This window comes from Dromiciops gliroides, chromosome 4 (assembly GCF_019393635.1).
Source record: "Dromiciops gliroides isolate mDroGli1 chromosome 4, mDroGli1.pri, whole genome shotgun sequence".
Lineage (NCBI taxonomy): Eukaryota > Metazoa > Chordata > Mammalia > Microbiotheria > Microbiotheriidae > Dromiciops > Dromiciops gliroides.
The window spans coordinates 133,697,867-133,716,144 of record NC_057864.1 but is presented as its reverse complement, the minus strand read 5'-3'; the positions used below and the strand labels follow the sequence as shown (position 1 = coordinate 133,716,144).

General features: G+C 38.2%; 1 protein-coding gene across 1 annotated transcript in view; it reads left to right on the top strand.

Annotated features, from left to right (window-relative positions):
* The first annotated feature begins 991 nt into the window (after positions 1–991).
* The window catches only part of CATSPERE (catsper channel auxiliary subunit epsilon), a 177,328-nt gene continuing 160,041 nt past the window's right edge, over positions 992–18,278 (top strand). Inside the window, exons 1-4 of the mRNA XM_044003183.1 lie at positions 992–1,048; positions 2,892–2,965; positions 5,026–5,095; positions 9,339–9,412. Of these exons, the coding sequence (XP_043859118.1) occupies positions 992–1,048; positions 2,892–2,965; positions 5,026–5,095; positions 9,339–9,412 (275 nt within the window). The remainder of the gene's footprint in view (positions 1,049–2,891; positions 2,966–5,025; positions 5,096–9,338; positions 9,413–18,278) is intronic.

The window sequence follows — 18,278 nt, the reverse complement described above, 5'->3', positions numbered from 1 at the left end:
TAGGTGGCATCATTCCAATCCTTACAGTGTTAAGTGTCTGAGGCCGGATTTGAAGTCAGGTACTCCTGATTCCAGGGCCGGTACTCTATCCACTGCACCACCTAGCTGCCCCTAGTTTCATTATTAAAAAAAAAAAAAAAAAACAACCCTGGGAGCTGAAGACCCTCAGGGTTTCTGGCTCTGAGACCAGCTCTATATCCATTGAAGTCAGTCAACAAGCATTTATTAAATGTTTACTACGTGTCAGGTATTGTGCTAAGTGCTAGAGATACAAAGAAAAGCAAAAAACCAGATTCTGTCTCCAAACACATGCTAATGGTGTAGACATCTTAGGAATAACTAAGTCCATATAAGATACATACACCAGAAAGGGGAAGTTACTCGTAACTAGGGAGACTGGGAAAACCTCCTGAAGAAGGTAAGATTTAAGTCTTGAAGGAAACCAGGGAAATTCAGAGGTAGATATAAAAGACAGAGCATTCCAGGCATGGGACACAGCAAATAAAAATGCTTAGAGGCAGGAAACAGAGTATCCCATTCAGGGACAGGATTAAAGGATGCAGCTACGTTGGCATGCAGTAAATGAAGGGGAGTAGAGTAGCCTGGAAAAACTGGAAGGGATCAGGTTATGAAAACTACATTGCCTCTCACAGAAAAGTAAAATAACACTTTTGTTTGTTTTTTTCAAACTCAATAGCACTAATCACATCTTCATATTCCATAATGTCAGTTTTACACATAAGAGCATTCACCCTTGATGTTATAGTGTCACAATAATTTTTTTTTTTGGTGGGGGCAATGAGGGTTAAGTGATTTGTCCAGGGTCACACAGTTGGTAAGTGTCAAGTGTCTGAGGCCAAATTTGAACTCAGGTCCTCTTGAATCCAGGGCTGGTGCTTTATCTACTGTGCCACCTAGCTGCCCCACAATCATTTTTAAAATTGTCATAATCAACTAAAACTATAGGTTACTTTTTTAGTCATTGTGGTCCATGAAGTTTGATACCGAACGGATTGATATGTCATATAGACGGGAAAAAAATCTGGATGTAAAGGGAACAATGATGAGGCTATCATAGGAATTCAGAGATGTGTATAATGAGGGTCTAGACCAGGGTTTCTAAAAACTTTTCTCACTCACAATCCCTTTTTGCCTGAGAAATTTTTATATAATTCCAAGTATATAGGTATATAACAAAGCTGCTTTTTTTTTTTTGGCAGGGCAATGGGGGTTAAGTGACTTGCCCAGGGTCACACAGCTAGTAAGTGTCAAGTGTCTGAGGTCAGATTTGAACTCAGGTACTCCTGAATCCAGGGCCAGTGCTTTATCCACTGTGCTACCTAGCTGCCCCCTATAACAAAGCTTCTTAACCTTTTACTGTTGCCAAATTTTTCTCAACCCCCACATATGGGGTCACAACCCATAGTTTAAGAAGCTAGGGTCTAGACTAAGAGTGTTGGCAGTGGGAATAGAGAAGAAAGAATAAATGCAAGAGAAATTTCAAAACAGAAGAATTCATATAACTTGGTTTGACTAAGATGAAAAAAGATGAGGACACTCCTCATTCTCACAGAGTAAACAAAGATCAACACAAACATTTTGTCTAACCATCTAGGGATCCAAGGGGATGCTTATATCATGGATGGAATAGGGAAAATTAGTGAGATGAGCTAGTTTTGAATGGGGGCAGATAGAGGACTGGAGAAATAATTAATTCAGTGTTAAATATCTAGAGTTTAAGATAGCAGCAGCACATCAAATGATCCTAGATTTAGAGCTGAAAGGGGTCTTTGCAGGCCACTGAGTCCAACCCCCTCACTTTACAGGTGAGAAAATGGAGGCGTGAGATGAATAAAAGGGAAAAAACCCAGGGGTAGAGAGCATAATTTCCACAGAAGGACGCATTCTGTCTGGAAGACTAGACTAACAAAATTTTGTGATGAGCTATGGGTGGCTCAGTCATGCTCATTATAGAACACAGAGCACCATGGCGCTGATTCAGGGTTTAGTTCACATGTTATGTCCCATGATGGCACAGAAATAGAATTATTTTTTTCTGGAGAATTATGGATAATTTGCTAGTATCATCATAGGCCAGTCTGATGTGCCACTCGTGACTTAGCTATGTCTATAAGAGAACAGGGGCAATTATAACCCACTTTTTCCTTTGCCCTCTGTAATGTGGATTTTTTCCCCCTCCTCTAACAATGAAATAGTTCTAAGGTCATCAATGACCCCCTTCCTGGACAAATTCAGTTGTTGTTTTTTTTCCTCCGTCTTAATCTTCCTCAACTTCTGCTGTACTGAACACTGCTGGTCACCCCTTCTTTCTCAAAACTCTTTATTTCCTTTGATTCCAGGACACCCCACTAACCTGGATGTTCTACCAGCTTCCTGACTGTTTCTTCTCTATCTTATTTGCACAATGGTAGCCTTCTAAGTATGACACCCCAGGCATCAGTCATGGGCTTTCAGCTCTACTCACTCTACAATTAATTTCTTGGAGCAATCATGCATCATCTTTTCTTCAACTACTACTGCTATGAGGATGGCTCCAGAATTAATATCTGAAACCCCAAACTCTCACCTGAGTACCAGTTTTCTATACTCAGCTCTTGTAAGACACCTAAGAGGTAGAGACGAAAAAGATTAGTCTGGATTCAGTCTTAAAAATAAGCAGTCTGGGGGCAACTAGGTGGCTCAGTGGATAGAGCACCGGCCCTGGAGTCAGGAGGACCTGAGTTCAAATCCGGCCTCAGACACTTAACACTTACTAGCTGTGTGACCCTGGGCAAGTCACTTAACCCCAATTGCCTCACTAAAAAATAAAAATAAAAATAAGCAGTCTTTAAAATTATGTTACAAACACTTTTTCTTTTCTATTTCTTTAGATCCATTTAGAATATAAAGGAGGAGATTTTATAGAATGGGATGTCCCAGGATTTTGTTCCATTAAAAACAAAAGGTAAGATTTTTTTTAATAATAAAAAATGGTGATATGTATATGTGTGTATATCTATACACATGTATGTTGCACATGCTTGTATTTAATGTACATTCAGATTTCTTTTGTGGTGGGGTTACCAAGATTTAAAGGGAACTTCTGAGAAATGTGGTACAAAGATTACTTTTGTTTGTTTGTTTGTTTTGTCAGGGCAAGGAGGGTTAAGTGACTTGCCTAGGTTTACACAGCTAGTAAGTGTCAGGTGTCCCTCTAACCAAATATCATGGGAAATAATAATAAAAAGTGGACATAATGGAAATCTAGCAATACCAGATCTCAGACTATGCAATACTGGGAATTGAACAATACCAAACTTAGAATATACTGGTACTGATTAATTAATAGAAAAATTGACCAGTTGAATATATTAAGAACATATGACTGGGGCAGCTAGGTGGTGTAGTGGATAAAGCACTGGCCTTGAATTCAGGAAGACCTGAGTTCAAATCTGGACTCAGACACTTGACACTTACCCGCTATGTGACCCTGGGCAAGTCACTTAACCCTCATTGCCCCGCAAAAAAAGAAAGAAAGAAAGAAAAAGAAAAAGAAAAAGAAAGAAAAGAACATTTGACCGGGGGCAACTAGGTGGCGCAGTGGATTCAGGAGTACCTGAGTTCAAATGCAGCCTCAGACACTTGACACTTACTAGCTGTATGACCCTGGGCAAGTCACTTAACCCCCATTGCCCTACAAAAAAACCAAAAACCAAAAACCAAGAACATATGACCCAGTAATAATTGAACATGGCAGCTCAGTGCTCTGTATAAACCTAAGAACTACAACTACTAGAATCAGGGAAAGATCATAACTAACAGTGAGGGAAGAGCTATTGACCAGGCAAAGGATAGAAAAGATCACAGAAAATAATATAGACAATTTTGATTACATAAAATTTTAAAGTTTTTGTACAAACCAAGGCAGCATATTTATAATTGGCAGGGGAATAATTAATTAGGAAAAAAATTTCAGCAAATTTCTCTTTTAAAGGTCTGATATCCAAGATATATGTGATATTGGTATTAACATATAAGAACCACCATTAGATAGATAAATATAAGAACCACCAATAGATAAATCTTCAAAGGATATGAAAAGGCAGTTCTCAAAAGAAGAAAGGCAGGCTATCAGCAACCAAATGAAAAATTTATATGATGATTATAAAAATTATCAAGGAAAACAATGTCATAAAGTTGAACAAATTTAATTAAACAGGATTATAATCTCAACCATCTTCTGAGAAAACAAACCTAGTTAAACAGACTCTATAGGTAAAGTAAGTCAGGCTAAGATTAAACACCGACTTTGCAAAATCCTACACTTACAAAACTACAAGGCTACATTTTAGTCATAATGGGGAGGTTTTAAAGATGCCTTCCAAATGACCTGGCTTGGTTACAACAAAGATTTCTTTAAGCCCAAGGGTGAAATAGTTTTGTTCATATGGTTCCTTCTCTGCTATTTATGGAACTTATGGAAATTATTAATAAAAAATAGTGATAAGGTAGCCCACTCTTCCTCTTAGGTTCAGAGTAGAGATTTTGATCTCTGGCCTGGTTAAATTATGTGCATTTCCCCCTTCTTCCATTTTTGTTTTGTTTTGAGGGGCAATGAGGGTTAAGTGACTTGCCCAGGGTCACACAGCTAGTAAGTGTCAAGTGTCTGAGGCTAGATTTGAACTCAGGGCCAGTGCTTTATCCACTGCACCACCTAGTTGCCCCAGTTTAAATTTTTAAAAAACAAAATGAAGCAAAGCCCAAATTATAGGTGGTAGAGATTCTCACTTTTATATGCAAACCTTTTCTGTGAATAGGGAAATGTTCATTTTTTGTTACAATGTGTCAAATTCATAATAAAAAGGAAAAAAATTAAAACCAGATTCTCTTTAATTTAGAGCTGAAAGAGAGGACCTTAAAGATCATCTTGTCAAGTTGCTTATTTATTTGCAATAAATATTAGTTGTTCATATTAAAATGTAAGGAAAGTGTTTAACATATTTAAATTTTTTCTTTTTACTTTAGTGCACCAGAAACAGTAATGTTCTGTCAAATTCAAGGTATTTATAACATAAAACCCAAAATTAGAGGTCAGGTAAGTTAACTTTAACAATGATTTTTTTAGGGGGCAGCTAGGTGGTGCAGTGGATAAGGCACCGGCCCTGGATTCAGGAGTACCTGAGTTCAAATCTGGCCTCAGACACTTGACACTTAACTAACTGTGTGACCCTGGGCAACTCACTTAACCCCCATTGCCCTGCAAAAAAAAACAAAACAAACAAACAAACAAACAATGATTTTTTTAAATCTTGAGAAACCGTTTTTACTTGTTAAATCTTTTAATGACTTCCATTAGTTTTTCAATATTAGTCATATACTGCATTTTAGCTATAAAGAAATGAGGCTTTGTTGGTGGAGCTGTGAACTGATCCAACTATTCTGGAGGGCAATTTGTAACCATGCCCAAAGGGCTATGGGACTGTTCATACCCTTTGATCCAGTAGTACCATTGCTAGGTCTGTATCCCAAAGAGATCACAGAAGAGGGAAAAAGACACACATGTACAAAAATATTTATAGCAGATCTCTTTGTGGTGGCAAAGAATTGGAAATCGAAGGAATACCCATCAATTAGGGAATGGCTAAACAAGTTGTAGTATATGAATGTAATGGAATATTACTGTGCTGTAAGAAACAATGAGCAGGAAGAGTTCAGAGAAACCTGGAAGGATTTATGTGAAATGATGCTGACTGAGAGGAGCAGAACCAGGAGAACATTGTACACAGTGACAGCACCATTGTGGCTCTTCTCAGCAGTACAATGATACAAAACTATTTCAAAGAACTCATGATAGAAAATGTTCTCAACATCCAGAAAAAAAGAACTGTGGATTACGAATGCAGATTGAACCATACTGTTTTTTTTTGGTGAGGCAATTGGGGTTAAGTGACTTGCCCAGGGTCACACAGCTAGTAAGTGTCAAGTGTCTGAGACTGGATTTGAACTCAGGTCCTCCTGAATCCAGGGCTGGTGCTCTATCCACTGCACCACCTAGCTGCCCCGGTTTTACTTTTGGACCGTTTTTTCCCCCTTTCTTTTGTGAGGTTTTCCCCTTGTGCTCTGATTCTTCTTTCACAATATGGCTAATGCAGAAATTTGTTTAATATGATTGTACATATATAAACTATATCAGATTGCTTTCCGTCTTGGGGAGGAAGGAGGGAAGGGAGGGTTGGAGAAAAATGAGGAACTAAAAATTCTATTTGTATCTCCAGCACTTGGCATATAGCTTGGCTCCTATTAAGTCCTGAAATACTTTTTTATTCATTCATTTAAAGGTGATGATGGGAATCTCACCTGTTTTTCTGCTGTAGACTTCTAAATACTTAGGTGAAAGGGGGGGACCTCTTGGTACATAATCCTGTTTTCAGTTTTCCATTTTCCTTTCTTTTCTGTATTCCTTCAACCTGTTTTTGGTTTAATACTGTGTTCAAAAAAACAGCCATTGGAACATTTATTTAATTTCAGGTACCCAACCACGTATACCTAATCATTGAGAATTTTTTCCCATTTGTAGTTAGCAATTTTTATTTTCAGTGGTTGGGTGAACAGCTAAATAATTAAGAAATAAGCCAGATAGGTGTGAGTGTTGTTTTCTTTCTGTTTCATTGTTTGTTTGTTATTTAGATAACAGGGATGAAGGGTTTTGAATTTTTCTTTTTTGATACCAACACTGGTGACTCTTCAGTGTCCTAGGTATAGTGCCAAAGATTGAAAGAATTCTTGGTTTTTGTTATCACCACCTCCCTTACCCATGATCCTCCTTACCCACTAACTTTCAGTTTGTCTAATGAAAATAATGTAGTACTATAGGAATCCTTTTAGCTTTTGTTCATTTGTGAATTTTTTTCATATCAAATACATATTAGACCCTTTATCCATGGATAAAAAGTTTACACATCTAGTAAGCATACACATACACACATACCCCAATTACATAGGAATCCATCCAATGACAAGAGAGGTAGCATATATAGAATTCTTTGCTGTTTTGCCAAGTTTTTTTTATCAGAATTTGATTAAATTCCAAAGATGCAACCTACTTTCATTTTTATTCATTCATTAAGTTACATTAGAAAAGATATTGTCTTTGTGGCCAAGAAAGGAGGGAAAAAAGGTGACAAAGGCCTTGTAGATTTAGGGCAGGTCTTCTATGGAGGATCTATGAAAGAACATGGGCAAGAAAGAATTTCACAATATGAGGTATGGATAGGTTTGAATCCACAAGGATGGAAGGATGCCCACACCAATCAAATCACAGAACTACTGAAGTATTGAAGCATGACCTAGAAAAACAACACACAGACAAAAATACAAGTCCAGAAAAAATATCTAAAGACACTTCCTTCAAGCTTAAGGTCTCAAGTTAATTTCCAAAGGTCTTAAACTAACTTCCAAAGAGCTAATTCTGACAAGAAAATACATTCAACATCATAAGAGAATAGTAGGTAGTACTATCCTGCCATGCCCCTTGAAAGTAGCCAAAATCAAGATAATGGATATAAATGCCTGATGGTTCTTTGGAGATCTCTTAGATTTCCCCCTCTTACTTCCCAAACCCACTCAGTGAAGTTTTGTCCTGATCCTGAGACTGGAACGAAAACCTGATTTCAACAGGCTTATCCTCTGCCACCTTGGACTTGTGTGGAAGAGATGTCCAAAAGCCACAAAAAACTGAGAGATGAGAGAAGGGAGCAGCCATGCAAAAAAATCACAAAAGCTGAAGCCACTCAAGGGGAATTCATGATGGAAGCAGGAAAGGGGCTGCACTGATGCAGTTGCTTGTTTTGCTGATACCCATTCAAAGGAAAAGACCAATGTGGTGACTCTCCATTTCTTTTCACTCCTTTGAAAAGCCATGTGTTTGATGTTTCCATCTCTTTCTCAAAAGTATGTTTAACTTTCTGTTTACTTGTTCTTAAGCAAAGAATTGTGTTCCATGAAGTTGACTACTAATTACTAATCAATGTGTGTCATTGCTCAGATACAAACAGAAAAGGGCAACTGGTGAGTGCCTGGATGCAGAAAGAAAGATTTGAAGCTACAGTATTTTGCCAGAACACTGTCTCTGGCTAGAGTCTCAGAGCAGTGGAAGAAAACTGTGAACTCATTTTACAACTTCCCAAGGCAGAAAGAGATTACCTATACTAGGATCCCTGGGCATTGGGGTGGAAAGCAGTGGATAGGGTAATTAGGATGGCATTGAAATGGGGCCTAAACCATTTTCCTTATCATTATTTCCACTGCTGAGGGAGGGAGATTTCACTGAATGAATGGCCCAAAAGGGAGGAATATACTGGACCACACAAAGGTGGGAATGAGTAAGACAGCCCCACCATCCTGCTTACCAGCATGATACCACATCACCGCCATGACACCATTATAAGAATATTATAGCATTAAAATGCTGTTTACTTTTATAATAAAATATCTGTTTCTTAATATACATTTTGTTTGGTTTTGCTCTAATGTTCCACTTGGCAATATCAAAAGATTTATACCCATACTTCCCTTGCTTCTTCTCTTTGATTCCATGGCAGCCTCTTGGGTTTTTGGCCTGGAGTCATGAAGGCTAACTTTGAATCATAAAATATTGGATCCATTAGGAACCTTAGAGGTCACTTAATTCAACCCCATCATTTGACAAATGAGGAAATAGGACCTCAAAGACAACTTGCCTGAGGTCACATGACTTAATAAATGTAACAGACTTAGAACTAGATTCCAAAGAGATTGGAACTTCCCTTTTTCCTCTTACTTTTATAGGTTCTCTTTCCCCCACCCCACTTCTTTCCAGTTCCTTCACATCTCTCTTCCACAGTATCTTATGGAAAAGAGGACAATAGTGAACATCAAACTATTTTGTATTTATTATTGAAGAAGAAATTACTTTTCATGCCATCGATTAAAAACCTGTAGTAAGTGCTATGATTTCTAGATTTCTTGATTACATTTTGGAATTTATCTATGACTGCATTGTTTATCTTTTTTTTTTTTAGTGAGGCAATTGGGGTTAAGTGACTTGCCCAGGGTCACACAGCTAGTAAGTGTTAAGTGTCTGAGGCTGGATTTGAACTCAGGTACTCCTGACTTCAGGGCTGGTGCTCTATCCACTGTGCCACCTAGCTGCCCCTGCTTTGTTTATCTTAATAACTGGCTTTTCTATTACTTATATTATTCGTTAATAAAGTAGGGGTTAAGATCATATTCGTAATTTTTTTATTCTAAAATTAACTTAGAGCATACTTCAATCCCATCTTTCCTCTATTTCTTTCTAGCCACTAGAAGCTGAAGAACGCTTTTTATTTGTGGATCGTTCTAGTGACTGCTTTTTGTGGTATTTCCAAGAAAGGTAAAAACTATTTAAAACCTTTATAGGTAACATTTATATAGCACTTTGAAGTTCACAAAGCATTTTACATACATTATCTCACTTGATCTCATTAATACTTTTATGTGATCAATTTTTTTTTTATTCTCCATATGTGGATCTTTCATTGTGCTTTCTAAACCAGCTTCCCATCACTGCCATGACAGGTGAATTCTGAAATAACTGGGGGGGAAAAGGTTCAAGGTTCTGAGCATGTCAATTTATTAAGAAATACATGTCAAGGGGCATCTAGGTGGAGCAGTGGATAAAGCACTGGCCCTGGATTCAGGAGCACCTGAGTTCAAATCCGGCCTCAAACACTTGACATTTACTAGCTGTGTGACCTTGGGCAAGTCACTTAACCCTCATTGTCCTGCAAAAACAAAAAATCTATCTAAGAAATACATGTCCAAAAAAAAAAAAAAGACAAAGAAATACATGTCAATTGCATAACAAATTGGGACCAGGCCTCCTTAGTTTGGCACTGGACCCAAAATATAGGGGGAGACAGATTTTTATGCATTAAAAAAAAACAACAGGTTAGAACCAGGATACAAGATTAGGTCATCTGATTTCTAGTTGGAGGAAGGATTAGGGGCTGAGTAGAGAGGGAGATGAGTGAACTTCAAGGGTTGGAAAGGGGGAAAACAAACAGGTGCAATTCCCTGAAATTGAAAAAAGGCATTCCACATCCCACCTCTAGCCCCACAAATGTCTATATTCAATCAAAGGAAAAAGTAACTGATTGACCAGCATGGGGCCAATTTTCAGATAAGACATATAGGTTGCTTGAGATGTATAATCGTGAGAAAACTTGCATTAATCTTTGGATCTGACTGAGTTTCTGGTCAGCATAACCTAGGTACTTAGTTACGAATCTCTAAGCAACAGGTAGAGGTGGTCCAGCTTCCCAGTCATGCAGGGCTAGGTTCAAACAATGCAATAAAGTTTTCTCTCAATTCTCATAATTGAATAAAAATTTCTCATAAGACAGAAATTGGAAAGGGAATTGAGATAGATCCCTGGAAATATCTTCTCTTGGACTTTTTGGAATAGACCTCATTCTCAGGACAGCTCTGAAGGGTGCTCGGTGATTCCAAATTACTTGTAGACATTCCTAGATGATTCTGCTAAAATTTGACAGTATGGAGCAGCTAGGTGGCACAGTGGATAGGGCACCGGCCCTGGATTCAAGAGGACCTGAGTTAAAATCCGGCCTCAGTAACTTGACACTTACTGTGTGACCCTGGGCAAGTCACTTAACCCCAATTGCCTCACAAAAAAAAAAAAATGCCAGTAACAAGACAATACATTTTAGCAATTCTTAAATTTGGTTTTCCAGTAACTAGTTCATGTGGTAAAAACCATAAGATTCTTATATCATGAGTGTCTAACTTGTAAAATGAACCCTTTTTCTGTCTTTTAAAATTATCAGACAAATACTTTTAAATAGGGAAATAATTTCACTTTCTTTACAATTATCAATGCAATTTTACATGTAAAATCCTTAATCCAATTTTTGACAAGTTATTACCAAAACATTCTCAAAGCCTGAATTTCCTATTTGAAACATTTGGAAGCCAATCGTATATATATGTATATATCCTAGATGTAGGATAGAATAGAAATATATCCTAGACATATACATAAGTCTATATCCTAATCCTAGTACTTACTCAAAATGTACTATTCCATTTAATTAGAAAACTTTTATATTATATTTTTTGTCTTATTATTCGTCTAATTTCCCTCTGGGGAAGGGTATCATCCCTATATTATAATTTGGCCACAAATATAGATTAAGATTATATGATTTGCACATTTGCATCCTATTATAGTAACTCAGGGGTGTTCCAATATAAACCTATTAATGAATAGATTTAATAATATACTAACAAAACTTCTACTGCTCACCTTCCCTGATTATAGCAATTTGCTATGAAAGGAAAGGGAGGGACATAGTTATAACATTGTCAAGACTCTTCCTGTCAAGGACACAGACAGACCTGACATAGACCCTGTAACTCTATTTGATTCTAGGCACTAGTAATGTCTGACAGCCAATCATGTAGTAGAGCTCCACATTATTATTCACAGAGTATCGAAAGCCAGGCTCATGATTAACCAGGTGGAGAAATTTCCTGTTCAGAAAGGAAATAACACAATAAGGAAACTGAGTCAAGAGGATCCCATCTTAGGCCATGAAAAGGTTGTCCCTTCAACTATTTCCAGTGACAGATATCCCAGCTGTAGCAGTTCTCTGACTGCAGCACATGCCATTTTCTATTATTAGCTTCATGACAATTCAGACAAACATCCTTGCAATCAAAACAATATTATAGTCCCCAAGAGTTTTGACCTCAAATAGCAAAATTTCACTACTTACATCTTGGGGCTTAGATATTATTAATTTTCTCATGTTTCCCTAACAGTTACATGTTATTTATCCTTTTTGGTCAGTTGTTTCAGTTGTGTCTGGATCCTCAGGACTCCATTTGGAATTTCCTTGGAAAGGATACTGGAGTGATTTGCCATTTCCTTTTCTAGTTCATTTTACAAATGAGGAAACTGAGGCAAACAGAGTTAAGTGACTTGCCCACAGTCACACAGCTAGTACATGTTTAAGGCCAGATTTAAACACAGGTGCTCCTGACTCCGGACTTCTTACTGTATCCACTGTGCCACCAAGCTGTCCGATATAAGCATTAATTGTATGCAAAAAAAAATAAAGTACTGGATAAAGTACTGGCCCTGGATTCAGGAGGACCTGAGTTCAAACCCAGCCTCAGACACTTGACACTTACTAGCTGTGTGACCCTGGGCAAGTCACTTAACCCTCATTGCCCTGCAAAAAAAAAAAAAAGTCAAGACAGGGAGTGAGTAGGATAGAGGTACAGAAAACAGGAGAACAGAGGGAGAGGTGAAGGAACAAAACTGATGAAGAATGTTCAGCAATAGGAGAGGTAGCTGAAAGAGGTTGCACTGGAGCAGAGGATGATATAGGAACAGAGGAAGAAACTGGCAAGGCAGGGTAGAGAGATGAGAATGAGAGCAAAGGAGCAGAAGGGAACCAAGGAACTTAAGAGGAAAAGATTAAGGCAGAATGAAAAGTCAGGGGTGAGGACAAAGGAGTAGGAGTGGGTAAAGAAGTGGGGGAGGAAGAAAATAAAACAGGATAGAGAAGTGGGGAGGTCAGAGAGAAAACACCTCAGCGGCAGATGCCATCAGGTGACTTAAATTTAGTTAAAGGTTAGGTTTTGCTCCACAAATATCAGTATTTTAGGTGCTTTGGATTTTTATCTGCTATGACAAATCTTAAATCTTTCAGCTTTTGATAGTCAAAGGTACCAAATTGAGGCCAAAATAATTCATTGGCTGAATTTTTCTGCATTACAAACCAGATATCATAAAATTTAATCCCTTATTTTTTAGTTATCTCTGGCTCATTTGGTAGATCTCTTTCATGAAGTTTTTCTAAGGGAGTTCTTTTTGTTACACTATTTTTGCTAAGTTTAGCTCCAATTATTAAATATATATACATATATATATACATATATATATATATATATATATAGAGAGAGAGAGAGAGAGATACACATGCACATATATTCTTAAATGTGGCCAAGAAAAAATTTGCAAGATACATAGATAAACACAGAGCTGATGAATTTTGGGGAAACATTTGCACAAGGCTTAGTTAAGACAATGAATGTGAGGTATCCTCACTGGATTTAGTTTGAGGCTTCAGTAGAAGCCTCTGAATTATACTTTAACTTGTCAAGTAAAATACCTCTTCTGTTTCAAAAAGTTAAAAAGATCTTTTACTGTTCCAATTTCCAATTTAGATACTTGGATGGCTAATAGAGATAAGGTCTCTGAGAGTGTCCTTCTTAGTTAATGGATGATTCAGAATTGTTGTTGCTTTTAGCATAAGTGAAATCTTCTGGGAAGATGTAGACTTCCCCAATTGACCCTTGCTTTCTATGACTGGGTTCACAGTGTCATCCTCTTCCTGCATAGGTGCAGCTCAGTCCTTTAGTCTGGGGAATCAGTTTATAAGCTAATAGAGGACAGTTTTGGAGCCAAACCTGGAGATCATCTCGCTCCATTAACAAATTAAATGCATATTATATAACAAATACTAAACATCACTGACGAAACACATCTTTAAAAAAAAAACCCAAACCCAAGCATATTGCTATTCTAAGTTTGGTCACTAGATGTCTCAAGAGACCATGTTATACCAGACTTTCCAGGTTGATCTGGCCATGGGAAGAAAGAACTTCATTTGTGCAGACGTATATGACGTATATGAAAAAAAAAAAACAACTAACTTTTCATGCTTTTGGTTTACCCCAGTCTTTGATTTGGGGTTCTTCCTTGAGGGAAACAATTGGCTATGTGTTACCAATAAATTCCAGATTATCACACCAAACACAAAATAGTACCCCAAGAGAAATGTAAATAGACAAAATTGCAAACTTTAACACAAAATAGCACTCTAAGACAAATGTAGACAGACAAAATTGTCCCCAACAGGGTTCTTACCTCCTTGCCCAGAAAAGATTCATGTTTGAAGTGAAGGTCAGTTCATAACCACATATCCCTACAAGAAACTCTCCCTTTGGGTAAAAAAATTCACCAGGGCCCAAAAGAAAAGAGGATTCTGTTAAGAGAGTCTAGGGAACCAGGATCCCTCCCCCATTCTCAGTGGGACCTCCAAAACTGTGGTGAGTAAAATGCAATAAAAATTAAATGAAGGTACATTCTCTGAGCAAAATCAGCTTTGTTAAGGGCTAAAATTCTAGCTAAACTGTCTAAAATATCTAATGAGTGGTCGCCAATAAATTATAAGCTTTAGCAAGAGTTCGATTTTAAAGTATTTATTAAGGAAGATAAGAATTTGGTAAAGAGAGAGAGAAAGGCCTAGATTCCTATCTATTAAAGGGAGAGAGCATTTCTAGCTCCCTTCTCCGCCGAAGTCCTCAGGAAAGAGCCCGAGACAGAGCGCTAGTCCCTTCCTTCTTCCTCTCACTAGCCAACATCACTTCCTGATGCCAAAGAAAAGACTCCTGGTCTTGCCCTCAAAGACCTTCGCTTCATGGGTGGAACTCCTCTACAGTAAATCACCAGCAGGTGGCGTCATTCCAATAGTTACAGCTTATTAACAGTGACACACATGTGGACAAAGTGGTGACCTCAGTATAGCCAGTTACCCCTATGAAAAGGGGCTAACACTTTTGGGGACATTACAATTGCCTATAGCTGGGGAAAATGATGCTGATCTGCCTCTTGTAATCTTGGCTAGGAGACCAGAACCATGCAGTTTAATCTCTACCAAAGGGGGATCAAACCTTCCCTAATTGTATAAGGAGAGACAAAGATATAAGAATTATCCCTTGGAGAAGGGTTCTAGACCAACTGGGTTAGGGTTTACAGGCAACGAACAGAAGTCCCAGGTTAAATTTATAGAAGCTTACAAACAATAAGCAGATGCCATAGAGGCTAGCTGCATAAGTGATAAGAAAATTGCCTTTTAAACTTGTCCTAAAGCCAATTCAGACTAGGAAATGCCATATTCTTGAGTTTAACTTCAGAGCTGAGAAATAGGACTTTCCAGCCCAGATTCAAGTTTTTCTATTCTGCTCATTATTTTTGGCATGTAGGACATAAATTCAGCTCTCATAGCTCTCATTTCTCTTTTTGTGGTATTCATTCATAGATGCCTGTACTTGTTTACTAGATCAGGAGACCACCTTTTTTTTTTGCTGTTGTTGGTACTGTTTTTCCTGTCGATTTATTTGTTTATGTTCAAGGGCTTTGAGATTTCTTCTTCCCAGAATCTTTGATACTTTCAGTCTTCCTCCCCACCCCCACTTCCATTATTTTCCATATTGCTCACTTCTGACTCCCTCCCCTCAGATGGTGATTTTCTTAAGGGCTCTATCCCAAAGAGTCTGTCTCCTCCCACACTGGAACATTAACAGATAACCAGCCTGGGTCTCTAACCCAATTGGTTTTGGGGTGGTCAAAACTGGCCTGACCTAGATGCTGTGCTCTTCCCTAAGGTTTGGTGCTATGCTGAACAGCTCCCCACATGCATGGTTTTCTGTCCTGGCGACCTGTTCCACTCCCTCTCTTCCTTAGTTCTTTGGCCTCTCACTGGTAGTTCAAAGACTTCTTTCCCCAGCACTAGCACTTCAGAGCTACCAGTAGTTCAGAATTTTGCAATATTGGTGCTTTCAAGCTGTAGCCCCTGGAAGAGGAGCTGTGCCAAGCTGACTGCTGAATCCCAAGAAAAACTCTACAGCCTGAACTTGGGGGTCTCTGAGGCACTGGAAAGAGGGAGGAGGTACCAGGATATAAAAGTGGGTTTTGATATAAACCTGTGCCATGTCCTTGGGTCTCCTAGTACATCCTCTCATGCTGCCAGTAGCATGTGGGATGAGAGAGAGGTGCTGAGTAAACACAGTCAGTGTCAGTTCCTGGATTTGGGTTTGTTTGCTTGTTTACATTATTTTACATTCTTCATGTCCTAGACCATGGAAACAGCTGAAGTTAAATTATCTTTAACACATAATTTCTGTTGGGGAGGGTATCCTGAGAGGTTGTGGGGATCAGAGAAAGTATCTAGTCTACCATCTTGTTGCTGGCATGACCCAGAAGTTCCTCCAATTGATTTTTTATACTTTTGAGTAGCCCTTTAGTTAATATAATTTTATTTTATTGTTTCGGGTAAAGAGACATATATATGTACATATGTATGTGTGTATACATATGTACATATATATGATGTGACAGTTCTCATTTTACATATATTCTAATTATGTAAATTTGACCCCTGGGGGATTTGCAGCAAGACTCCTTGCTAGCCTAGGCTCCACCTCCTCCTGGTAGCAGGCAGTGGCAGAGGTTGTAACAGTGGCACCAGTGTAGCTCCATGCCAGGGGTCCTCTACTTCAGTCAGTGAAGCCACTCCAGCTGAGGGTACCCCAGTCACTAAAGTCACTCTGGTGGTGGGGAATGGGAGTTCTGTGGAATGGTCCACTTAATTAAGCAAGAACTGGATATATTTTGTTTTTCTGCTTTTGAAAGGTGTCTATGGGGCTTTGGAAAGATTAGAAACATATATACTCCTTTCTAGTTCCATTCAATAATTAGCAGAGGTCTAAAATTCTATTCAAGTTCTTAATTTATTTCTTTCTTTTTTTGTTTGTATAGAATTATCTTGGGATAACAAGGATAAATTGAGCCCCCTGCCCTTTATTATACTTTTGTTGTTGCTCCTTGTAATTAATTTAGTTTTTTCCTTTAAGTATTTAAAAGCTAAACCATTGTGTATATAAGTACTGAAATTCAGTTCACTGTCAATGTTACCTTTCAGCAATAAGTGGTTTCCCTCTATCACTTGTAATTAAGTCTGTTTTTGCTGTTGCCTTGTCTGAAACCATAATTATCATCCCTGCTTTTTTGTATGTTGAGCTGAAGCATAAAAGGTTTTATTCCAACCTCTTATTTAAACTCTGTGACTCTTACTAGCTGTGTGACTGTGACGGAAAACAATCCTCTTCTCAAAAATTCTCAGGAACTCAGCAGTGATGTGACAAAAGCTTGCGAGAAGAGGGCACCCTAGTGTGCAGCTACTGGGTGCCCAGAATGGGAGCTCACAGACCCTGTTTTAAACCCTACTCTCTTAACACGAATGGACCCCCTGCCTTTTTCATCATTGGTCTGATTAATCAAGAGTTACAATGTACTCACAAAAACTAGCTAATCAGGAATGCAGTATTCATATCCCTAATCAATTCTTCCTTATATAGGCATAACTCAGGAGGAAACCTTATTCTTCCTTATATAGACACAACTCCGGAGAGGACTTTATTGAGACCAGGGCTCCCTGAACCATGTGATTTTGTTAGCCAGAGGGGGAGGAGGGGATCTGAGACCTTTGCCCTAAAAACAGGTCAGGAGGACTATGATTGACTGTTATATCCTCATTGAGAGGACACAATTACCCATTTTCTTATGATGACCATGAACAAGTCATTTAACCCCTGTCTGTTTCAGTTTACTCAATTTAAATAGGGCTAGTAACATCTACTTCTCAAGGTTGCTATAAGGATCAAATAAGATATTTGTAAAGTGCTTAGCACAGTGGTTGGTACACATTAGACCCTTAATAAATACTTGTTTCCTTCCTTCTTTTTATTCTCTTATATTTCTTTTTCTCTATACTGTCCCCTTCTAGTGTTTGTGCTTTCTGTGGAGTGAGATAAAGGATATTCTAAAACTGTTGTGCATTGTTACCTTGAGTACTTACACAAGATTTTACCTACATCAGTAGATTAGTAAACATGAACTGTACTTAGGACTTCCTGAGGAAACTCTGGATGGGCACAAAACAAGATAAAGAAACATATTTGGTAGAGAATCACAGATTGAAATTTTCCATGTCAGAGAAAATAAACCTATTAACAACAGTTGTGCTATTTCCTCCAGGGTTGTTCAGAAACACCCTAATATGAACCAGGCTCAGTTTGGGACTGCCTCTTTTTTTTTTTTTTTTGCCACAACCCAGTTTCTTCTGGTAACCTCGGAAATAGCTTCTGTCTAAGCATTCATAGATATGGGTAATAGGGTCCAATATACTATCCAGGCATCCATAACAATAATTTATATGTACATGGCAGAAAATAGGAAACAAAGCAAAGCTATAAAGTAGTCCATAAACGGCTGATTAAATTCCTTGCAAACCCTAAGATACCAGTGGGCTCCATCTTCACTCTAGGGGCCTATCCAGGCTTCTAGTCTTATGGTACTACTCTAACAGCTTAGCTGCTCTGATGAA